The following is a 25,763-nucleotide window of genomic DNA, read 5'->3' on the forward strand; positions in this document are numbered from 1 at the left end:
TAAAGAACAACTTAGCAGCTTCACCATTGCACAAACTTAAGAGAGTGGAGAGGAGAGGAATTTATTGCCATATGTACATTGGAAATGAACCTGATCAAATGGCTGTATACTGTAAATACACTTAGAAAGCCAATGACATCTTCATTTTAAAGCAGAAAAAAGTGAATAAGCTATTGCTTATTTCATTTTCTTGCCCAAACAGAGGTTAAGTCAAACAAGTAGACTAGTAGAGCAAACACTATCACTAATATCAGTGTGGTAACATAGACTATTTTGTAAATAAAAGGCTGATCTATGTTTTAGAAACTGGTAAGCAAACTGATTTGGAGCTATCTCAGATAATATAAAGAATAAAGAACTACCAAAATGTTGACATAAGACTGCTGAAGATTTAACTGTTGCCCAAATTGTAAGCCTAGTACATGATGAATGTTTTTGTTTAAAAGATTCTTTTTCATTGTGGCAAAAGAGAAAAGAGCTCAGCCATCAGCCAGTGGAAATGAGCTTTGGTTTGACTCAGATCTTGATGTGACAAGGACCCTGCAAAAGTTACACATAGCTGAAATGCAAGCAGATCGCTCAGTGGCATAGATGTTTGCATTGTTTCCTTGCAGCGCTGGGGCCCAGAGTTAAATTTTTGAGGTGCTATCTGCATGGAGCTTGTATCTTCTTCCCGTGGTCACGTGGGTGTCCTCTGGCTGCTCCAGGGTTTGCTCCCAAAATCTAAAAACATACTGGCAGGATAATTGGCGTCTGGGAAAGCTGGCCCTGGTGTGAGTGTGTCTGTGTTCTTGCGTCTGTGCGTCTGACCTAAGATGGACTCCCACCTTGCTCCCGTTGCTTAACTGGACAGACTCCAGCTGCCCCCGTGACTCTGTATTGGATCAAGTGGTTATAAAAAAACATTTACAGTATGAATGAAATGCAAGCAATACAAATAGCAAAGTGAGATACAGAAAAGCCAAATAAACGCTTTTCTGTACGAACGCTAATATTTCCGTGTTTTTTCTGCAGCACTCACAGTGAATTCTTCTTTTTGTCCCGTTAGCCTCGCCGGTAGGTAACGGATACAGCAAGCCGCCCATTCCTCCAGCCTCCAGCACGCAGGGCGAGAAGGGACCTCCAGCCATGATGCCCATCAGCATCGACCCGGAGAGCAAGCCGGGAGAGTACATCCTCAAGAGCCTCTTCGCCAACTTCACCACGGTCTCCGAACGCAAGATCCGCATCATCATGGCCGAACCCCTGGTGAGCACGGGGCCGAATCAGACTTCTCAGTAGCCGCTGCTTTTCAGAATGACAGGAGCACCCTGAGTATCTCTCAAATCTAGCAGATAGCTTACAAAGACCTATGGGTGCTTCTTTTAAGTGCTTCTCCAAACCTAATGAGTTTCTGTCATGAATCTTATTTTAATCTGTACAGAAAAACAAATTTATTTCTTGTACAGCTCAATTCAACTTTCTGGCAAGCACGCATGTTAAAAATAAATGTAGAAGAAAGCAATATCAAGGTTATTAGGTTCCATAGCAGATACATCAGAAAACACAGGAACCAAATGAGTACTGAGAAGTGATGCTAATACATTACAGGATTCACTGTCCTTTACAGTTGCTACTTAATTCTATTAAGAGAAATGCAGACTGAAGCAGAAAAAGAAAAAAATACTTGTTCTATGGATTGAGAGGACACAAAATACCTTAATAATCAAAGGAAGTTTTGTGTTTAATAAGGCATAGCTGGAAATTAAGTGCCATGCTACAAGATTTGTTTTTTGTGTAATTTGAGCTAACTCCCTATTTCATTCCTGGAGTCTTCCTCTGACAAGTTGTAAACTTGGTTACAGTATTTTTAAAACAAAATATAAAGCTCAGCAGTTTTTGCCTGGGGTTGATAAGCTTTATACTAAAAGGGAAATTATCTTGCAAAAGTGTTTCAGTTTCTGAGAAGTACTGTAATTACCTTAAGTTAAAACTTAACAAACCTTCTTGGAATGGTTTAGATTTGTGTTTTACATTAGATTGTATTACTTTCATGGATCATTGCCACATAATTTCAATAAAAAGAATAACTTAGTGATTAATAACACTTTTCTTTCACAAATGGTTGGACATCTGATTTATATAATGTAGATTTAATAACTCTAAGATATCAGTCATAAACTGTTAGCTTCTAGTGCAGTTATTTTTTAAGGATTAGGGGTTTACTGTAAACTTTTCCCTGCATATAATTTTTTGACAGATGTTCAGGAGTAGTCAAAGGTTCAGGTGCCTTTGGGATACATATAAAGAATATTTTTGCATTTTTCTTAAAAACTGTTAAAAAAGATCCTGGCTAGACCAGCTCATTACATTTTACCTTGACTTAAACAATTCTGTTACTGTTTGAAGTGTAACAGTTAAGGAAACAGTGGTTTATAATGACTTAATAAAGCATTTATTATTTATATGGTTTAAATGTTATGACGGATTGTAGACAGACAGTGTTACCAGTCAGTTTGTTGGTGTCACCTCTAATTATGTGTTTTTAAATGCCGGGAGCACCCATCTTAACTATAGACTTTGCAAAAATGCAAAAAAAAAATTAAAATATTAATATATATTTAAATATTTGCTGGATTATCATCAGAACAATGACAGATGCTTCCTTATATTGACAGCAGACTTATACAACCTGTCAACCCACTGAGTCTCTCTTCATGTGCAGATACTGCCTTTGTTTTGCAAGTTAACCTTCTCGGCTTCAGAACATTTTCCTCAAAGGTGGATTTGCAACCAATTTGCAACCCATAATTTCAGATTTTTGGCTTGCTTTGCAGTACAGTCATGCAAGATAAGTCACTGCCATTTCTCTAAATGTGGTTTATATACTGTGTGTATACAGAATGTGTGCGAATTAAACAATTGCTTTGTAATATTTTGACTATAAATCACTATGGCTTGTAAGGGATATGTAGTCTGTCAGTTTATGATTATAATCATACTCAGACATTTGTTAGATTTCATTGGATTGATTCATGCACAGGTGGAGGTTGAACAAGTGTAGGCCGTAGTTTTTGTTTCCAAATTGCAGTTGTAGTGATACAGAACAAATGTGTTTTGAGCACAGGCTATTAAATGTGACCCTCCATGTCAATTGGTCTGTGGTTTTTTCTCCGTTTGTGTGAAAACAGGAGAGAGTGCCCAAAGTGTTCCAAATCCAATTCACCTATACATGGAAAAAAATGGGATTAATTTCACTTCTTGTATCAGCTGACAGACTCCAAACCGACAGACTGGAAAGTAAAATACACCAGCCCTTGCTAGTCTCTTCAGTCTATTAAATCTTATTATTAGCTGCATACATCGAATCTTGAAGGCCAGACAGTTTTTTTTTTTATTTTGGTTTATTGTTCATTTTGCCATTCAATCTGTTAAATCAGTCTTATTTCAGAATATTTCTCATATAGCACCAGTATTGATTTCTGTTAAGACAATGTTCACGATCAATTTGCTGTGTTCCTCATTCAGAAAGCTTGAAAAAGAACTACATAGAATCATGACTGATTTATTAGGTTATAAATAATCATAGAAAACACATTAGGCTGAAAGCCATTAATGAACTTCCACCAGGGATCAGCTGTTCAGCTGTTTGATGGTATCAGAATCACATGACACCATTGACCATGAGCTATCTGTTCACTTTTTCATGTCTTATCATTTTACAGCTGCTCTCATGCCTGTTAAACCCCTAAAACCTTTAGGTCTTCACAGATACAGTCAACATAGAAATACTCTATACATTAATATCACTAGAATGCAGAACATGAAATTGACAATGAACAATCAATTTAGTTCCCATCGCTTCTATTCAGGTTTCTTCTTTTTGCCTTCAATTGGCTAATGTGTAGCAAGGATTTGTGATTGTGTAGGGCTGTATTGTTCTTTGATTTAGGAAGAAAAAAATCATAATATACAGTAACTTGGGTGATTAATGCATCATGGGGCATGGAATTTGTTAGGCTGTTTCTCAGATGTAAAGCAATCTTTTAATCTTTTAAAAATCAATATAAAAACAACTCTTGTTGGCACTCATCACTTTATCATAAAGAGACATCTTAGCATTGTTTTTGTTCAGTCTGGAGTACCAGTTGTGCTGTGCCTAGTGTTTCATCATGAGGAGGCAGATTTGTTTTTCATTTGGTGGAAATAAACAGTCTAGATGAGACAGACATGGAGAAATGCAAGAAACAAAATGTCACTTCATATTGATTTCTGGCTGCTAAGCAGGATAGATGTTCAGAGAATTTTTAAATTAAATTCTCTTAACAGTGTTTGTAATAAAGGGAGCAGTTGATTTAGATTTTGAATCTGCAGTTTGTGCAGGAAAACATAAAAAAAGATAAGTAAAAGATTAATTTAGTTAAAATGTTTAACTACCAAACAATGAAACCAACAGCACTTGAGAGATGCAAACCCTATCCATTTGCCTGTTTGCACCCTTCCTTAAACTCCTTTCTTCCTTAACCATAGTAGAATACTAAAGAAACCTGTTTCCCTCCTTAATGACTGGGCTGTCTGCTGTGTTCAGGACAAGAAAAGGCTTGGTAGGCAACGAAACTGTAATGCTGCCTACTTGTTCTCAAGTTCAATTTAGCTGAAACTTCTGACTCCCTCCCTCCCCTGCAGCTGCTAACGATAAAGCAGGATTTGTGGAAGGGTTCAACATTTTGTTTAAAGTGTCAGTTAGTCTCGTAAGACCACTTGACCTGAAGGCTGCCGAGATGTTTTATTTAGTCTACTCAACCTTAAACTTTAAAGGTTTTCTAAGCAATTAAGATCCATTTCACCTAAAAATGCAAAACTTAGGCACTTTAGAAATGATGAAAAAATCATAATGTGACACATTTGTTTGCTATCATGATGCTTTATGGTAATGTTTTCAATTGGTAATGTACAGTCTTAGTGAGCAGAATGTAACGATGTGTGGTCCTGCAAGCTTCATATATTACTTGTTGAGTAGTACACAGGTTTGTTCCTGTCTTTTGGGAAGGCCATGTTTTAGGTAGTTGGTTAGTTAGCTGTCACTGGAGACTGGTTGATTCAGTGAATGGGGGAGAGGACAAACTTAGGCACTAAAATCTGTGATGGGTGGTGTTGGTTGAATTCGGAAAGATCAGCCGTCAGCAAAGCCTTGCCACTACCCTATGAAAGAAGCATAAACCAATCAGACTGTGTCCTGTTCCTTCCTCCAGTGGAAACCAGGGGCTGTTCTGAGTCCAGGCTTTTAGCTTCTGATAGAAGCTTGAGAAGCTTGACAATAGGGAGGGATCTCAGTCTGGGTGTGTTAAAGTATAAATGTTTATTTTAAAATTACAATGATGCAATTTTTCAATAAAAGAAACGCCTAAGAAACCATTGCTTTCCACAGGACAAAGTGTGCAAGGAAGAGGCCCATAAATTGGTATATTTCAATGCCAACCTTTATTATCCTATTCAAGCAGGTGTCTGGCCTCCTCTACAGCAAAGCATTTCCTGTTATGCAGACATATTTGTTTTGTGTTGCAAGGCATGAGGAAATGTTCCCTGAAGCATTTAGTACATTCTTGTGATGTGCTAGGAAAGTTCTCCCTGAGCCTGAAGAAGTCCCCTGTTACAATTAATCCAATAGTTGGAACTGTGACTAACAGACCATGTTGTACATATTTTGTCAATTTAATTGCATTTGAATGCTAAGAATTGTGGTTGCGGGGATTGATAGTTACTGCTATTGCATATTAAAGGTTTGCCAATTAAAACAGAAAAAAACTCTTACTTTACACTGCTTCGTGAGGATTCTAGATAGACAACAACTGTCTGTTTTGTTTGTTCCACACAAAGAATTGTTTGAACAGAACTGCGCACACTTTAAAAATTAGTGCTCTAGATATTGTTCTATCCAAATGATCGCTAAGAATATTAAGATCATTTGTTCTGAAAGGAAATGGCCACCTTTCCTTTATAAAAAAACCTTTCTAAAATATATACCTATTGTTAAGAATCTCAATAAAGTTATTGAATGTATTGTATCAGGTAACTTTATTTGAAAATGACACAGCATTTTGCAATGCTGTGTAACTCAAAAATGTCCTTAATCAATATTTTTCCAGCATTCTCTTAGGATGAAAGCTTTCTCATTTTTTGGAGTTGAAAATAAATCCCAAGAGAATATTGAGGAGTCAAAATTAAAAGCTATGCTTTGCTGAGGGTGTGAAATACAGTTCAACTGATAGATCTGGGCTAGCATACAGTCACTGTAAGGAGACTGAGATGAAGACAAATGGCTTTGTTTCAATTATGCCACTGTATCGGACAATTCAAAGTCAAGTACACAGAACAGCTAGTTCTTTAAAATGTTGATACGTGCATTGGATAGAAATTTACCACTAGATTGTTAATAACAAGAAGTTTCAGATGAAAAGCTACATAAGTTTCAATTGTAACTGAGAAATGTTGAATTCTAGTTGCTGCTTCCAAACTCAAAAAGCATTGTAAATGCAGGTTTTTTATATTAATGAATTTGGTTGATGCTTGAAAAGCAACATCCGTTTGTCCTAATGTATACAGCTGGACTTTTAACTGAAGCAATTTGAATGAAGCATGTTGCTTAAGGGTACAACACTAATGACCCACTTGGAATTCAAACCCACAGCTTCACAGTCATATGTTTGGAGCCCTAACCACTACTCCACTAGTGCCTCTCAAGGACAGCTTTATAAGTAAATAGGTATTTAATCACTGGTGATTACTGTTACAGCATTAATAGGATCTTAAGCATGCTACTGATTGTAGTACAAACTAATCCTGAAACATACTTTAATTCATGATTTATTTTTTATGTTATAAACTCAGAACTGACCCAGCAGTATGCAGGGCTAGGGACTTAAAATATTTTTCCAAACAACTGAAATAAGAGTTGGTTATTTTATGTAAATAGGTCATTTGTAATAAATTACAATTAATAGAGTTAACTAATAAAAGTTCATTTTAGAAACTGTTTTTAAAATCTATGTCTTGAATAGAACTGCAATTATTTCCTAGTGATATACAGTAAATTGTATATTTTCTGTAAAGTAATATTATTGGTAGCTGTGTGACAATGCAACAGTAGCAGAACAAATTGGAAAAGTAGTTAGGAACATGTGCATAGTGACAAATTCAGGGTCACTCCATTTTCTGAATCCTACCGTTGAGCACATAAGCGTACTGGAACAATAATGCTTGGACAGATGACATTCCACTTATTCTAAACGGAAGACTTTCTTTTTTCACAGGAAAGTCCACTGACTTGGTTATTAGTTGTAATGCCTGCTACAGTATAACCAAATATATTGGGTTTTAAAACAATTCAAGTAATTAATTCTGAACTGTGGTCTTTGGTAATGATTACTTGCTAAAGTGCAGAACACTTCCTTTTACTAAAGACAGGTAGTTACAGTACATGACACCATTAATGTAATGCCACTTATGATACAGACTAACTGTGAAAGTGCTATGGGTGTTAGCTGTAGTCTGTCTTTTGCAAGTTAATTTTCAACAGGTATTTGAAAAGTAATAGGTAACTTGATGGAAAAAAGGTTAGAGGTTAGCCAGAGATATTATTAGAAGTGAGAATGTTTTGCTATTTATTATGTGCTATATATTCTAATAATCACAATAATTTATATTTATTATTGATAATAAATTGAGCTTTAATGCCTGTGCTTCAGTTACATTTAAAAACAGACAGCTGCACTTATGTATATTGCATGAGGAAGTTGAACTCTTTTACTGTTGACCACACTTTGATTACTCTATTTTACAACACTGTGGCCCAGAGTACTCTCCTCTTTTGCCTCTTAAGTGTACAGTATATGGTAATATGCGAATTAGAGATTGGAATAAACTGGAGAAAGCTGTCAGATAAGCCAATAGATATATTGGCAATACCCAAATGACTGTTTTGGAGCTCTATTAAACTATTATGAAGGAAAACAGATAATGAGCAATGGAAGTTACACCCTTTATAGCAGCATTACATACTGTACAGTACTTTTTTAAGTGTACTGAATCATTGTACTATTATATGTACTGTCTTGTAGGAATATCATTTTGTTTTTATTGTATTTTTCTACTTCTATGCATGTGTTTTGTCTATGCTTGTCTTTAAATTGGTGACGGTTGTGATGCAATATTGGCAAATGAATTTCCCAAGTTTGGAATAATAAAGGTTTTCTAATCTAATCTAATTCTAATAACATATTATATATAATATCTAACATTCTATGTTCTATTTATTATATATTATGATTTTTTTTTTTAGGAAAAACCATTGACAAAATCCCTGCAGAGAGGAGAGGATCCACAGTTTGACCAAGTAAGACTCAATTTACTTGAAGTAATCTTTGTGTTTTACTTTGCAATTATTATACTTTATTGACTAAACAAATTATTATACTTTTGGTGTTCTGGCTGAATTGCAAGAGTGATCAACAAATCCTCTTGTTGTTGTCTCTTTCCCTCAATAAAACCCAGTGTTAGAATACTGAGTAGTCAAACCACAATGGGCTTTTATACTTAGGCATTTGAGTTACAGCTCTAAGGAACAGGTTATTGTTAGCTGTTTTATATGTCTAATATTAATTGCCCAATGTTCTAGCACTTTAACTATAAAATGAACTATTTCTGAAGCTTTACAGCACAGGCTGGATCTGAGTCCAATCTGACATTTTTTCACTGTAAAAAATGTAATTTTCCATTTCTGCTAAATATATACTCCCGAATCAGATTTGCAACAGAATGTGCATCCTGATTCATCCCTGTGTGTGTAGATCTCCCAGAGCAACCCTAGCTAACATAAAAATTGGGGAAATTTCCTTTCACAGACAGTTTGCCTCTTGGGTGAAAGTGAATCTCTTGCAATGGGCTAAATTTTAGCTTTGCAAATCAGTTCATCAGATAAGGGTGTCTACTTTTCTACTAAAAGGTATGCTGTACATTTTAGAATCCCATTGCTTTTTCACATTTAAAGAGAGGAGCAAATATTGTTTCTTTACCTCATTGTCTGTGAATACAATAAAGAAATAATATTAAATTTCACCATCTAATGGTATACGGCTCAACAGATCCATTGACAGTGAATTAGTGTGTAGCCATTAATGTTACTAATCAGAATTAAACTGCTCTCTTGATATTCCTGAAAGAAGATTGTGGCAATATGTTTAAGGCTTTCACAAATACACATAGTGACTTGTAGTGATAGGTGGGGTAAGCATAATATGTGCTCTGTATGAATAAATGTTCATACTGTATGTACATATATATTTTGAAAAGCATACTTATAAGTCAATAGTTTGTGCACACAGAAAAGACCTTTTGAGACATGGCTAGAGCAAGGAGACCTGGTTTTAGAGACCTGATATGCTCTGGGTGTATGGAGCTCATTGATGAGAGAATGATCATTCATGGCAGCAGGGTTGTATGTGTGCGTATGTCTGCTGCCTTTTCAGCTGCAGCACAGAGCCAGGATTCATCCCCTGTGCTGTGCAGAATGAAGGGTCCGCTGTTTGGAGCACGGTCTGGCCAGACTCCCCTCCCTTCCTGTTCGCTGCTCTGGATCCCTGTCTCTACCCACCCTTCCTTCCTGCCTTGACTTAAAGAACACACAGGCCACCTCATGAGCACCCTTCATAGTCATACTCACTGCTAGACCTTGTGGAGGGGACCTGAAGGCTTAACAGTTTCAGTATCCACAAAATGATTCTTCTGTCTGGCTGTGTTTGTACAGTATGTCTTCCTCTATGCACTTCTGTTACCTATCCAACTGTAAGTCTGACTGTTGCTGTTTTAGCCTCATGCCTGCAGCTGGCATAGCCCACAACGCTCTACATGTCTACATTTCTGTTGCTTCCTTCACTTGCCAAAGACTCACACATCTCTATTAAACTTAAATACTTCTGGTTCTGCAACATGTGCTTGCCAGTAGAAACCTGACTCAGTTTCTTAGTGAAGGAAGTAAGCACAAGTGAGTAAAATGAAAGCACAAAGTAAGCGTAGTTAGCCATACTAGCATGTTTACATTAAGGAGTGTTCTAAAAATTAATATCTCAGAAAGATTTCGTACCTCGTAAACATGGTAAAATTTAGGAAACACAGGCTTTTGAATTAGGAATTACAAGGATGATTAGGAGGATTTAATAACTGTTTAGAGTTCAGCCAAAGAGTCTATCCCAGCAAGCAATGGTAGCAAGGCAGGGTACCCCCTGGATAGGAAGCCAGTCTGTTGCAGGGCAGACACACACACCAGGGTCAATTTTCCCAGAAGCCAATCGGCCTACCAGTATGTTTTTGGACAGTGGGAGGATACCGGAGCCATCTGTTTTACCCCAACATTGAATTTCTTGTGTTTGTTTTGTCTTGTTATGTAGCTCATCAGCACCATGAGTTCCCTGGCAGAATACTGTCTGCCTTCCATCCTGCGCACTTTGTTTGATTGGTATAAACGACAGAATGGACTAGAAGATGAGTCGCACGAATACAGACCAAGAGCCAACACTAAGTCTAAAAAGTAAGGTTTTCTCCACTTATTTAATTTTATTTTTTAATTCAGGTAGGCTTTTTCCAAAACTCTTTAACATGACACAATATAAGGGCAGCACATGTTTCGCTGAGATCATTTTTATGTTAGAGTAGTTGTTATATTGAATGAGTTGGGAAGGCATGTGCTTTTAACATAAATCCTTTAATATTAAAACTACATCCAGCTATTGTGTCTGATTGATTATTTATTCTCCGTCCTGAGATTTTTAGCTGCAGAGGAACTGTTATCTTGATTCAATCGTAACATCATATCAAGGATGATTGTTGGGTGGTCCATGTCAATCACACTGTGAGCACATGATACTGTTAGTCCAGGACTGGTTAAGAACTATGATCAAGGCTTCATCTTTGATGGTATCGCTCAAAAAGACCCAAACATCCAACAGCTAACTAGTGAGGGCAGTTATTGGTTGGTGTCAGTTTCCTTAACGATATAGTTAACGTTAGATAAATCCCAAAATACTGAATAACAGGGCAATTAAAATAAATATTTTCAAACACTTTCTTCCCTTAATATTGCCATCTAATTGAATATTGTTTTGAATGATTTCCGTGATTCGAATTATTAATTATCTAATAAACGTATTAAAAGATACATACTGAGTATCAGTAATATTCTGCATTAAATTGTGCAGCGAACTCATTAGGTAAATCAGATAATGTATCTCAGTTACTGAAATGGGAGTAGTACATTATTTGGCAGTTCAGTGTTCCAAGCACATTTTACCTCATTCTCTGTGATTGTGATTCAGACACAAGAATATAATTTGGGTAACGGCCCATATTTTACACAGGTGTGTGGCCACGTTAATTTTAAACGTAATAAACACATATTTTTCACCTCTGCAATGCCTTACTGCTGTTTTACTGTAGGTACCTACAGTATGTGTTGAGTATTTGTATTGATAAATAAGACAAATAAGTATTGTTTTAGAAAAAAGAAATATTAAATAATATGTGAAAGCTATTATAATTTATTGATTAATTAAATATTCATACTTAGCCCTGTGAGAGTTATCAGGCCTGGGTGTATCACAATTTCTGTAGTGACAGCAGTGCAAAGAGTAATGGCTCTGCCCTAGATGGGACACGAACTGGGTGAACTGGAGCAATTGAAGTCAAAGGTGACTTGAACCCACAGACTCCTGGTTAGGAGGCCAAGCCTTAACCACTACTGTACAGTGTCCCACATTTATTGCTAAACATCTTTATTTGAACATATTTGGAATTTATACTATTTCTAATAATTTTGTAGGTCCTTTTTAGTATCTGCTCTCTTCTCCTTTGGTTCCCATTAAAAGTTCAGCATTTTTCTATACAATAGGTCTTTGCTGTACAGTAGGAAAGGATTGTAAGTAATAATGAAATACAATACATTTCCGTGATTTACCTTACTTATTCCTGATAAATGTTTATATCTTGTCTTTTTACTGGTAATGGTATTACCTTAGAATTTACAAATGCATATACAGTTCAGTGAGCTCTTAGCAAACAAAATCATTCCTCTGAAGTACCAACTTTACTGCATTATGGTGGTAATTCTTCCAAATTTCTTGTCTAGATATACTAATTGTAATGGAGATTTTTCCTCACTGGTGGCTTGTGTTTAAATTATAAATGTTAATAATTTTTCTACATTTCTGTTACAGTGATGAGCAACAGAAGGATTACTTACTTGAAAGGAGAGATTTGGCAATTGATTTTATTTTCTCTTTAGTACTTATAGAAGTTTTAAAACAGGTACAGTATGTGTCTGTTTTTTTACTTTAAATTTTATGTATCCTGATTTTTCCTGTTTACATACTGTGCGTTTGTCCTTTTATTTAAGTGATTTCTTTGTGCAAAATAGAAATTGCTTCAGTAATTTTATGAGAAGGCCTTAACAGATTGAGTTTAATTTAGGCAAGATTTGCAATTGTACCTAATCCACATACTGTGGTTTATAGACAAGGGACCTGCAAAAATATATTTTCTTTCTTGCCTGTGAAACTTCATCAAACAAACACAAGCTGTAGTTAGACTTTTTCCATTGGGTGTATTCTGGTTTCTCATTTCTGGTGCCAAGAGCTTGGATACCCTGTTTAAGATTCAGGTTTCTGCTCTTAGCTACTTGGAATTATTCATTACCTCTGGTTTAGTAGCATTAATGTTTGTAGGTCGAAGTTTATTGATTTAGACTCAGTTTCCAAAACAGGAAATCATCTTGAAGTATCTAATAAAGTTTGAAAGCCAAAACTTAACTCATTTTTTTCATGGCAATACACTATATCTTTGTTTTGATTAGGACTTATTATTGTATAATTTTTTATTCTCTTTAAAAATCCTGTTATAACTGACTGTTTTTTCTTATCAATGATTAGATTCCACTTCATCCCTTACTGGATGGTTTGATCCATGAAGTTATTAACTTGGCATTCAAGCACTTTAAATACAAAGAAGGGTAATACACCATTTTATTGATTTTAATTCAGACTTTCGGCTTTATGCGATTGAATCGTAAGTAATGTTTCTTTCTGTTTTTAGGTACCTCGGTCCTAACACTGGAAACATGCACATTGTAGCAGATCTATATGCAGAAGTAATTGGAGTCTTAGCCCAGTCTAAGTAAGTTGTATAATATAGTATAATAATTAAATGTTCAACTGATAGGAAGGATTTTTATATCTAGGTATTAAAGTGGGAGATTACAGATTCTTTTTGTGTTGGAAAGAACAGTGAAAAATGGAGCTCAACCATTCAGTTAATTTACTTAAAAAGTCTTTGTCTTTAAAAGGTTCTGTTTCTTTAATTATGCTCTTATGAAAAGATCTAATTCATCATGTGTTACAGTTGTTACTTGGGAAATACAGTCAATTCCACGATTAGCATGAATGATACATACTGTAAGTTGGGGTTTTTTCTCTTTTCACACATACTGTACATATTTAATTTTGATGGTGCATTTTAATGTTCATTACAAAATCATGATGAGTTTTGTTTGGTAATTCTGGATGTTTACATATTTGAATTATAACAAAATCAATTGTTCATGGTAATGAACTAGAAAGAGGTGCGAATGAAAGATTGAGGTTGAACTGGGACTATAAGTAAATTATGAGAGGTTTGTTTTGGATGAGTCCTTCTCTTTCCATAATAGGAATGGAAATTGGTTTCTGTTTATGTGAAGTTTCCAGATTCCCCCAGCATTGTGTGAATCCTTAAAATAGAGACCTGGTTGGTTAGCATCCTGCATACCAGTACTCTTCAACAATATCTGTTTTGTTCAGTGCCAAAATCATTTCTTAGCTAGGATGAACTTTTTTGTTGCTTGTCATTCTGATGAAATCCGATGAAATAGGGTGTATTAGGAGCTGACATCTTGGTAGATTATAGAAAGTACTAAGCCCATTTTTAACCATTTCATCTGCTTCTTCCTTTTAAAAAATGTGGAAATGATCATCCTTTTTTTCCATCTTATTGTTCTTTGTAAGATTAAGAATCGTCACTTCCAATTTCTTTAACAATCACTGAAATATTAATAGCGCGTAATCGGTCCTACAAGAAGGATTCAGATTTAGATGTTTTGCTTGTTAGATATGATACCATATGAAACACAAAAATGGAGGCCTTTAAAAGTGGGGGTCTTACACCCTTCGTTGTGGCCTACAGTACATAAAGATCAGGCTTAGTTTCCCCGTTTCGGTCTGACTATTGAAGTCATCTTTGTCTTTTTGGTGTAGAAAAAGAATGTTCTGGGACAGTCAAACATTAGATCCTGGGATGACTTTAGTTTCTCTTGATTGCATACTGCTGAGTACACACAGTATTTGCATTATTATCCGAAATGCATCAGATCCCCCAGAGATGAAGCAAGAAAATAAAAAGTGGTTTCTATTTATAGCATATGCAACAGCCTGTCCAGCAGAATTAATTTTTACACTCCTGGAGTAATTAGCTTGCACATTCTATGAAACAGATGCCCCAAAAGCTTGATAGAACTGACACAGGAGCCGAAGCAAGTGCTATGTCTATGAATCCCCCTACACAGATGGTTATTGGTTATGAGGTCTGGAGGAGCACCATAGTGAAGGCAGGCTTAATTCTCCCAGGCTCAGTACTAAGCCCCACAAACAGCACAAACATCCTGCAATAAATAGGAAAAAGAGGGACAAAGTCACCCTGTTTTGAACTTCTGCCAAATGCTATTCTAAATATAGGAACACTGAAAAATTCCATCTTAATATCAATTCCGCTGGATAATTTCAGGATTCCACTGCTATCGGTAGCTGGGACTTTAATCAAAAGCCAAAAAGCAGAGCAAATTTTAAGGGATTCAGCTGTAGCTTTTGCTCTAATGCTTACATTCGAACAGTATCTTCCATAATAAAACTCAAACCTGTGAAACAAGTCATGAAACAGAAGTTCCATGTCACTCCTGTTATTATCAGTGGTTGACTGCAAATTTTTTCCTGTTGTTAAAGAAAATAGATCATCCAAGCACAATAGTTGTGTAGAAATTGTACAATATCGAAAAAAAGTTTTATTTTTTTTATTTTGGATATATATCCAGTCCATCCATGGAGCTTTAATACACTTGAACACTGGATTTAGATTTTGTCTCCTCTTCTAGTTCCATGCTTCACAAAAGAAATCTGGTGGAAGCTATTGTTCACTAATTGGACATTGTGTTTTCCCTCAGGTTCCCTGCTGTGAGGAAGAAATTCATGGCTGAGTTGAAAGAGCTTCGTCAGAAAGAACAGAGTCCGTATGTAGTTCAAAGCACTATTAGTCTAATAATGGGAGTCAAATTCTTCCGCATTAAGATGTACCCTGTGGAGGACTTTGAAGCTTCATTTCAGTTTATGCAGGTAAATCCCTCTAAGCACTGATGTCTTTCATGTGGAATAACACAAATCTACTGAATAAAGACTGCATTTGGTTTCAGTGTTAACCTCACTTAAACTCTTTCATTTTTACTCATCCCTTTAAGTTAAGATCTAGATCTTTGAAATTGAGATCTCTTTAATTTGATATGACAGACGCTGAGAACGTGCATCATAGTGGTAGCACTGAATCCAGAGTTGGGCTTTTAAAATAAGCAAGAACGTATTATTTAACGAGCAGATCTGGAACATAGCCTGTAGTCAAAGTAAAGTTAACAGGTTATGTGAAACAACAACATATTATAGAGCACATAAATATTGCCTATAGCACTGACTGATCTTTTAGACAGAAAGATAATAATTACTATAGTTATTTGTTACTCTGTTTTGAAGCATTTGCATGTAGCTCACTAATCAGGTTCTTTGAAAATGCTTGAAATGCTGTATTGTACAATGCATGATTATAAAGAAGACCTGTTTTAATGCACTGGAGTTTGTTTTCATTCTAAAGTAGCAGTTGTGATGTTCCTTTTTTAATGACAGGAATGTGCCCAGTATTTCCTTGAAGTAAAGGACAAAGACATTAAGCATGCCCTGGCTGGACTGTTTGTAGAAATCTTAGTTCCAGTAGCTGCGGTGAGCAATTTTCCTTAAACATTTCTGTTACAACTGAACCATACAACTGGAAATAACTCTTCTCCTTTATTTGTGATGTACCTGTAGTGTATACCAGCCTGACTTAAATTTTATTGTGAATCCTATCTTTTGCTTTTAACTCTCTCACATATTTTCTAGTTTCTTGTTTTCTAGCTTTGTAAGGCTTTATTATGTTATTATATTTATTAGCCTGTTTTTCATGGGTGCTGCCTCCTCACACTGTTTTTAAACTTTCAGGCAGTCAAAAACGAAGTAAACGTTCCCTGTCTTAGGAACTTTGTTGAGAGTCTGTATGACACAACACTGGATCTGTCCTCAAGGAAGAAACACTCACTAGTAAGTAACTTGGAAATACTTGTGAACTAGACCCATTTTATGTCTAAATATCGTACCCTGTAAATTATTATAGATATTACCCTGTAAATTATTATAGATATAGATTCAGTTTTCCAATACTGGCACTCCTACCCTAATAATAATTTTGTGGATGGTGTTTTGTTAAGGATGATTTGAAAAAGATCTGTCCTGTTTCTCTTGTTCTGCAAGATAGAGGAACATCTGTTCCAGGCATATCTTAAACAAATAAGATCTAGTTAGCTCTAGTTATGCTGGCTACATTACTTAACCACATTCACCTTACTTAGACCTCAGAAATGTTTCAGCTGTCTGTTCTTGCTACAGTATGTGTTTTGTTAATGACTTTTCTAAACACTAAAGCTGGGATCTGTAAAATCATCTTATGCTCGAGCTTCAGGCTAAAAACTTATATGGCAAAAGGAAACACTAAAAAAGAAGCAAATCAGTGGCAGCAAAATGACAGAGATAATGATTCGATTTGAAACCATCAGCACTCTTTAAAATGTAAAGTATATCTAAATATATAAAAAGCACTCTTTGTACCATTAATCCATATCAGAATTCTACCATAGGCAGAACTAAAGAATAACACAGTTTTTTTTTTTGAGAAGCACATTTTAGTAAGTGCTTCTCAAAAAACTCAAAGCACTGAACGGTGGTGCCACAAATTGCACATAACATATGAGTAAAATGTGAAAGACAGAAATGCACAATAGATTGACCCAGTTAAACCAAGAGTCAGGCTAAATTAGATATTAAAAGATTAGAAAATGTTAACAGTCGCAGAGTCTCTAATGGATTTAAACCGTGAGGTCCACATGGTTTCCAGCTCAGGGAGCCCAGTGAACCAGGACTGCCAGCAGAGGCTAACATTCATTTGTATTAAAAACTAAGCTTTCAAAAGACGTAACATGTCTGCAGAAAACTATTTTTAGACCAGTATGTTAAGTGTTGAATGACTGCTGAACCACCGCCCATACCAGAGCTATGACATATTTCAACATAGCCATATCCTGGATAGTGGGACTATTGCCAGTCAACAGTAATTGGTAATCATTTGGTAAGTGTTGCGTTTCAGTTAGACAGGAGAAATCCACATTTTACATAATAATGAACTTACCGAGCCTTGTTTTTTAACAATTAGATATTAAAGAGGGCAAACTGCGATCTTTTATGAAAGACAGCTTAGCTTTAGTGACAGCACACGTTGCAGTTTTGAAAAGATAGGCTAGATAGCTACTATCAATGTCACAGCTTTGCATACCAACATTGAAGGCGGCACATTAGCAACTAATTGCCATAGGTATTACTATAAACCAAACCTCTTCTTGAACACATATGGATAATATGGATGTCTGTACAGAGTTCACACACTACGGCAATGATCATCTAGTCCACTCTCTTCAGTGACAAAGGGATGTGAGGGGGTGTATACCCAATCATCTTAAACAGAATAAGAAACTGATTATTGAACCAAACACAGTATAAATCTTTAAAAATACTGCCAGTACCTTGAAGTCTCACAGCCAGTCCAGATCCAACACACAGAAACCTCTGCAGTCATCTAGAATCAGCAGCAAAGACAGAGACTGAAAGAAGCCAACCCTGTTAACAGTAGTAGCACTGGCAAAAACAGTAGCTATCCCCGGCTGGATTAATACACTCCACCAAAGACCCTTGCAGCAGGCAGAAGGTATTTGCAGCACCAAGACAGTGACGCAAATTTTGACGCGGACTGCAGCAATATCAGAATCCAATAGTGCTAAGTATGGAGACAATTGACAGTCTTAACTAGACTGGGCTAATCATACCAGAATATAGAGATCTGCAGTAAACCAAGAATATCCATTCCAGAATAGATATCTCCAGTAAACTATGAATATCCAATCCAGAATAGAAATATGCGGTAAACTATAAATGTCTATTCCAAAATAGTAATCTGCAGTATACATGAATGTCTGTTCCAGATCAGATCTGCAGTAAACTATAAATGTCTATTCCAGAATAGTAATCTGCAGTATCCATGAATTTCTATTCCAGAGAAGATCTGCAGTAAACCATGAATCTCCAATCCAGAATAGAAATCTGTGGTAAACTATAAATATCTATTCCAGAATAGTGATCTGCAGTAAACCATGAATATCTGTTCCAGAGTAGATCTGCAGTAAATCACGAATATTCATTCCAGAATAGAGAACACATTAAACCATGCCAAAATCAGTGAATCAGACAAGAATAGAAAGGTGAAGAAAAGTCCCAGCTGATCAGGTTGTGTAAAGAAATAATTCTCTGGAAAAGGCTGAACTTCCAGAAAGACACCTACATAATAAAAAATGAGTAGGTGAAACACTAAATAAAAATACTAGTGAAAAAATAAAAACTACTGATGAAGTGCATGTATAAAAAGTATAATAGACAATGCTGTTTTCTCTTTTTGCTGAAAAGACATGATGCTCTGTGACACGTGATATAGGAATGGTATGGAATCATAATCTGGGGTTGACTTTTCACCCAAACATTATGTTTTTTGTTTTCTTTTGACACATGAGCTTTTAGGAAGACAATGACGGATTTCAGTTTTCTGACCTTTTCATTTCCTGTCTGTCCCCAGGCATTGTACCCATTGGTGACATGTCTCCTCTGTGTCAGCCAGAAACAGTTCTTTCTCAACAGATGGCATGTTTTTCTGAACACCTGCCTGTCTAATCTCAAGGTAAATACTGTCAAGGTAAAAAGTATTAACTCCATGTTTGGTGAAAGAGAGAATCGTACAACAAATACAGTTTGTATACCAGAAACGTTTCTTAAGGAAAAATGAACAAGAGGATTTTCTGTGTGTTTCCTTCCATTTCACAATACCTGTAGTGAGTCTCTAGACATTACCTACAGTGATGTCTTACTCACTTCATCCTGTTAAGCTATGTTTTGATACATAACATTATTGATAGAGCTACAGTTATATTTAAGGACTCCTCTTCTTATGTGCCTTATAACTGTGACTCATCCGTTTTAATGTTACTCAAAACGATTCAGGTTGTTCAACATCAGTGCTGTACATCCTTTAAATATACTGATGTCTCGTGAAGTCTCAGTATTTATGAACTCGAGCTAGTATATACTAGACAGTATTATGTTTTTTATAAAGCAAAGCACTGAAGTGTTGAGCAGGATAATTGGAGCTGTGAGAAATGTTTTTGTGTTTTTGAAGAACAGAGAAACTTTAAGTGGACTATTGAGGACATTATGATTTATTTGCAGTAACTATTTTCTTTTTAGTTTATGTGGTGCTTTATCAGATTACCTTAATGAAAGTAATGTTTTTGCATTTCAGAGTATATTTGCCTTAGAGCTATTGTTCTTCTTTAATGGTAGTTCTGTTCTTTACGTGTAGAATTTTCTTTTCACATGCAAGAGGAAAAGCAGAAATACAGAAATAAAAATATTTTCTGCGCTTGGACTATTTGCGGTACTATTTTGGAATGATTACCGTTGCAAAAGATTTTAACCTGAATGGTATTTGCATTTTTCTCCCTAAATTAGTTTTTACTATGAGAGGTGAAAATAATGAACTCATTGAGTCTTGTTGAGTGTATTAAAAATCCAACTTTTAACTATGTTTGCAGAATAAGGATCTCAAAATGGCCCGTGTTGCTCTGGAATCACTATACAGACTGCTGTGGGTTTATATGATCAGAATCAAATGTGAAAGCAATACTGCAACACAGAGGTAAATCCTTTTTTTCCAAATGTATAATCACCTGTGTCACATTGACCATGTAGCTCCTTTATGTTTAATTGAATTTCACCGTGGAGCCAAACTTTTACGTACAGTACCAAAATATTGAGCTTTGCCAGATCCTGAAGATATGTTCCTATAGAGGTTCCGTTTTTTACTTTTCGGGTTTCCTTGTTTATGAAATTGCTTCATGCCATGTTATTCTTTTTCTTTTGTTATTTGAAAACAAATACAATCTTTGGCCAAGCTCTCAGTGCATTTGTGTCTTAATGCATTGTTATTTCTGTATTTTTTTGTTTTAAAATTCTTAAATAAGTACATGTTCTACTTGTTAGTGGATATCAATATGGCTGGCCACATTTTGGAGACAAAGCTCTCCCATTAGAAATATGAGGAACATTACTGCCGTATTTCATTGTGAGATAAAAGCAGAAAGTGTTTACATGTGTGATCAGTAACAGAACATTACAGTTGCATAGATACAAAGGCCCAACTGCTTGGGGACTACCAAAAGCTTAAAGACAGGAACATGAAACAGATTTTAAGGCAGTGATAAACACTTAGTGAAGAAATAAATCTGTTTTCTTGAATCTGAGCCCAGTATTAATTAAGGTGCCCTGACTTCTAGTCAAAAGTCTGAAAATCAGCAAGGTTGTTATTTTAAAGCCTCTTTTTTCTGTTTAAATTCTCATTTAAAATAAAGTATGGTGACTATATACTCACATAGTGGTTTTAAATTACAACTTGATATCAAGGAAGCCTTATTATGTTAAGATACATGCATCAAAAATAAATAGTTCCCAGATTTGAAGTGTCATATTATTGACAATAAAGACCATTTGGGTGCTAAAAATATTCCTTTGCCTGTACATGTGTATGAGTTATTTTTGATGAAGAAATCTGACAAGGGGACAGTCTTTGTATGGGAACACACTGTTTTAAGGCTTGAAGTTCAAAAGAGAGTAGAAGTCTTAATGTGTAGTGCACTGTACTGAATATAGATTGATGGAGGTCAGTTTAATAGACAATGTCCCAGTTCTCTACATCAATAATTTACTTCTGCTGTAGAGTTTGCAGAGTGGTCCAGCAACAAACATCCCTTGTAAGGGATTTCTCAGAATAGCATAGTAATAAATAGATTCAATCTGTATAGATAATAGATTATTTGCTCTCTAGCAGAAAAAAATGTAAAAACTGAGCAACTCTGAATGTGTATAGTCTGGTTATAGTTTCCCAAAATCACACTACATTGCAACAGAATGCTATTGAGACTGTTGTTTGAGCCGGAGCTCCATACTGATGTACCTCCTATCTCACTTTACAACCTGATATCTGTTCTCTAAAAGAAGAATGCAAAACGTGAATTTGTTGTTTTTTCTAAAACTTGCGTCATTCATAAAACACGTTGAGAGTGCCGAGGTTGTGCTTTAGTGAACGGAGCTGTCCGGTTCTCCAGAGGGGTGGGTTGGGGTGGAGGACTTACCTTTTGATTTTGTCTGTGCAGCCGCCTCACCTCTATCATCACCACGCTCTTCCCCAAGGGCTCCCGCAGTGTAGTACCCAGGGACATGCCTCTCAACATCTTCGTCAAGATCATCCAGTTCATAGCGCAGGTACACGAAGGGTTTCGCGAACACAGGTCAACCTTAACAACAGCCTGAGGGTTGATGGTGACTGGACACTTGTGCTAAGTGGCAGAGTGGATGCCGCTAATATCACTCAGCCTCAAATTAGAAATCTGAAGTGTTACGAAACTGGTGAAAATCTGGATTTGACCGAGCGGTTTAGTCAATCAGTGAAATAATTATTCATAACCCCCAACTAAAGATGATAAAACTAGTGAAGCGTGTTGGTTTTTGCATCTTTTTTTTAACCACAATCCTTTTCCAAGGTTCTTGATTGTGAAGTGAAGAAATATGATGTAGTGTCTCTTGCTGTCTTCATTGCCTTACATAGGAAAGACTTGATTTCGCAATGAAAGAAATCATCTTTGATCTTCTCAGTGTGGGGAAACCAGCAAGAGCCTTTAGTCTTAACCCTGAGGTATGTAAAACGTAGTCATGGATAGATTTAATTGTACTGCATTATGTGTTGTGTGATGTTTCACTGTTTACTTGATTTTCTGTTTTGCTTACTTTAGTAAGTATAGTAAGGACTGTATATAGAAAGTATAGTTTGTGTTCTTTCTATAATTCTTTCTGTACGAGTTTTACTCATTCATTGACAGGAAATAATGTCTGATACCATATTGGTATTATGTTTATTTGCTGTGCATATCTATACAAAACGATGAAAATAAGGAATAATTATGTTATTTGTTTGATATTCCATATTGCTGTTCTTTCCAAAGATCAAAATGCGATTCCATTAACAGTAAAGACTGTTTCTGCAGCCTTAGAATTACAACAGAGCTCATCTTTGCTGTCTCCTTAAATGGACTTTATAATGAGTTTTCAAGTTCAAGAGGGATGATAACAGACAAGTTCAACCTAAGCCGTCAGTGAATTGTAATCATTCCTGGTGTCATTTCTGCACATACAGAATTATAAATACTACAGTATATGTAAGCCCATTCTCTCCTTTACATACATCTCTTTGCATCCCTCCTTCACCCCATCTCCACCTCTGCAGCTGCCCCTTGGTCACTAATCTCTCTGCATGGGAGTCCCAGCCTCCTCGTCCTATGGCCAGGAGGTTGGCCCTCAGCCAAGCAGTTTAACGAAAACACTCGATAAGCCATTCAATACGTTTAATTCTTGGGTGTTGTTATTCCTTGTGAAAGCATAATTATAGAAATATCTGAAATCTGCCATAATGTTTATGAGATTAATATTCAAATGAAAATTATCCCATTGTTATATGTTTGATGGTTGCTCTCGTCAATTAAATAATTCATAATTCACAACTTGGCTTTTGGGGCTTGCTGGGCTTAAAGGCTTTTTTTCCTGTGTGTTCTCCAGAGAATGAACATTGGTCTGAGGGCTTTCCTGGTGATTGCTGATAACCTCCAGCAGAAAGATGGAGAGCCCCCAATGCCAAACACCGGAGCTGTGCTGCCGTCAGGCAACACTCTGAGGGTCAAGAAGACCTACCTGAGCAAAACGCTGACAGAGGAGGAGGCCAAACTGATTGGTTAGTGATAGCTGCACAGCTTTTATTTTCCAAGAACACTTCCCTGCAAGCACCACGTAGATAATCAGGAATAAAGTTCTGTCTGGCTGCCCTCTTTGGCAGCTTTCAGAAGGGCTCACTCTTTCTCTGTGAATCTGCAAAACAATAATTTATTAGTGTTGTATGTCTTTTTTCTGGTCTGTTTTTGGAAATATCAGTCCATCGCTGCAGCTTTAGAACGTGGTTCAAAGGCCAAGAAATCTCCACTGATTTACTCAGTTTATCCATATGGCTCAGTTTAGGGAAGTAAAACACAAAAAATATCATTTTCATGTTACTTGTTTATCAATACCATTTAGAATTTGATGAAGTACATACATATAAACGAGCATGTTTTACACCTTTAAGGGAAATCTGAGTAAAGAGTTTACTTTTTTGCAGAAGTTTGGAAAAGACACACATGGAAAATTAATAAATGAGCCAAGTTATTTTTAAGTCTAGTAGGAACCAGTATCACTGGAGCAGTGGCCCAAGTGTTGTTTTTTTATTTGGACTCCCCACCAAGTCTTAAAACCTACCAGACCTCCTTACCAGCAATCACAATTGGTAATAATTGAAATAGTTGATCAATACTGCCACAATTAGTATAGGGAAGCTATAAAAAAGTCAAACAGAATGCAGTTAAAACTACAGCATTTAAATCAAGGGATGTTATATTAGTATGATTTCATTTAGAATATTGTGTGCAATTTTGGTCACCACATTACAATAAATGCTGCTCTGGAATAAGTGTAGAGCAGCCAGATACATTCTGGACCTTAAAGAAATGTCTTACACTGACAGGCTAGAAGAACTGAACCTTTTTTAATCTCGAACAGAGAAGACTTTCTGGGGAAATGATCCAAGTATTTAAAATCCTCAAAGACAGTGGCAAAACAATCTCAATTGACCCCTTCAGTTTCAAAAGTAAGTCACAACTGGAAACTGCTCATTCTTGTTGGAGAAGGCTAGGCCCTGGCTTCTTTCCAGAAATAGCTGTATGAGATCCTTGGATCCATTAGCTACCTACTACAGTAGCTACTAACTACCAAACGGGGTAAATGACCTGCACTCATGTCTTATGTTCTTGTGTTTTGTTTTTTCCTTTCAGGTATGGTATTATATTACTCCCAGGTGAGAAAAGCCATAGACAACATCCTCAGACAGCTGGATAAAGAAGTTGGAAGATGCATGATGATGACAAACGCACAAATGCTGAACAAAGAACCTGAAGATATGATAACGTAAGGACCTTTAATTTAAGATTAATCTTTCAATAAAGAATTGTACAGATTCAAGTTTAGAAAAGTCTGCTTAATGATAACTTGATGATAGTGAAGCATATCATCTTTGAATTTTTATAGGGCCTAATCTAAAACATTACAAACATCTGACTTAAATGGCTTTCACCTGTATTTTGTAAGTGGTAATTTATGACTCCAGTCTTCTTCTGTCTTTAATAGGACACCTGATAAACATCTCAATGTATTTCCTCAAGTATAACCTTGCCTGTGTTTATTCCAGGGGTGAAAGGAAGCCAAAGATTGATCTTTTCAGGACCTGTGTAGCTGCTATTCCACGCATACTGCCTGATGGCATGTCAAAGCAGGAGCTGATAGACTTGCTGGCTCGGTACGTTTCTGTCGGAAACGCGATCTGAGGAATGTACCTTACATCAGGTTTCCCATACATCTGATACCTTTTAAGCTTCATCTTCAGTTTAGGACTGTAATTTGACAAGGGTGGACTGTACTAATTAGATTTTATAGCTCGTCCCTAAGCTTGTAGAGTCGAGGAACTTTTTTTTTCCTGTCGTTATGAACATGCATTATTTTTTTCTCAGTACAAAGTACCAGAACATATTTGTCAAATGCAAATTTGACATTGCAGTATTGTAATTCTGTCTTCATGTAGTTGATATTCCCACCAGCCTTGTTTGTCTCTCATTGACTGATGAGATGGGGAAAGTTTGGAATGAGGAGGGCCACATAAGAAGACTGATATTGTTTGCTGTCATTAGTTTGCACATGTGACATTAGAAGGTGCTCACAAAGCTTGTGTGCTTTCCAAGGCTGACAATCCACATGGATGATGAACTGCGGCTCATAGCCCAGAACTCCCTCCAGAGTCTGCTGGTGGACTTTGTCGACTGGAGGGAGGATGTGCTGTTCGGCTTCACCAACTTCCTCCTCAGAGAAGTCCATGACACCCACCAAGGCCTTCTGGACACCTCCTTGAAGCTGCTGCTTCAGCTGCTGACTCAGTGGAAACTGGCCATTCAGGCTCAGGGGAAAGGCCAAGACCCAACCAAGATCAGAGCTTCTGAGGTACTGCAAGTGTTTCTAGCAGATATGGGAATGGGTGAACTGATGCTAAAATAGTTTTTTGCATTAAGTTTGATTTATTTT

At 36.4% G+C, this 25,763-nt stretch overlaps 1 protein-coding gene across 10 annotated transcripts in view; it reads left to right on the plus strand.

Moving 5' to 3' along the window:
- Window positions 1-25,763, plus strand: part of LOC148658349 (protein furry homolog) — a 112,704-nt gene that overhangs the window by 34,985 nt on the left and 51,956 nt on the right. For all 10 annotated transcript variants that reach the window (XM_088639414.1, XM_088639415.1, XM_088639407.1 and 7 more), the window contains exons 2-18: window positions 1,049-1,248; window positions 8,318-8,371; window positions 10,422-10,561; window positions 12,243-12,333; window positions 12,954-13,033; window positions 13,117-13,197; window positions 15,272-15,440; window positions 15,999-16,091; window positions 16,350-16,448; window positions 19,081-19,182; window positions 20,093-20,196; window positions 21,710-21,818; window positions 22,162-22,248; window positions 23,166-23,337; window positions 24,467-24,599; window positions 24,880-24,987; window positions 25,427-25,682. In XM_088639414.1, the coding sequence (XP_088495540.1) occupies window positions 1,129-1,248; window positions 8,318-8,371; window positions 10,422-10,561; window positions 12,243-12,333; window positions 12,954-13,033; window positions 13,117-13,197; window positions 15,272-15,440; window positions 15,999-16,091; window positions 16,350-16,448; window positions 19,081-19,182; window positions 20,093-20,196; window positions 21,710-21,818; window positions 22,162-22,248; window positions 23,166-23,337; window positions 24,467-24,599; window positions 24,880-24,987; window positions 25,427-25,682 (1,998 nt within the window). In that variant the 5' untranslated portion in view covers window positions 1,049-1,128. The remainder of the gene's footprint in view (window positions 1-1,048; window positions 1,249-8,317; window positions 8,372-10,421; window positions 10,562-12,242; window positions 12,334-12,953; window positions 13,034-13,116; window positions 13,198-15,271; window positions 15,441-15,998; window positions 16,092-16,349; window positions 16,449-19,080; window positions 19,183-20,092; window positions 20,197-21,709; window positions 21,819-22,161; window positions 22,249-23,165; window positions 23,338-24,466; window positions 24,600-24,879; window positions 24,988-25,426; window positions 25,683-25,763) is intronic.

Source organism: Lepisosteus platostomus, chromosome 7 (assembly GCF_059453375.1).
Source record: "Lepisosteus platostomus isolate fLepPlt1 chromosome 7, fLepPlt1.hap1, whole genome shotgun sequence".
NCBI classification, from domain to species: domain Eukaryota; kingdom Metazoa; phylum Chordata; class Actinopteri; order Semionotiformes; family Lepisosteidae; genus Lepisosteus; species Lepisosteus platostomus.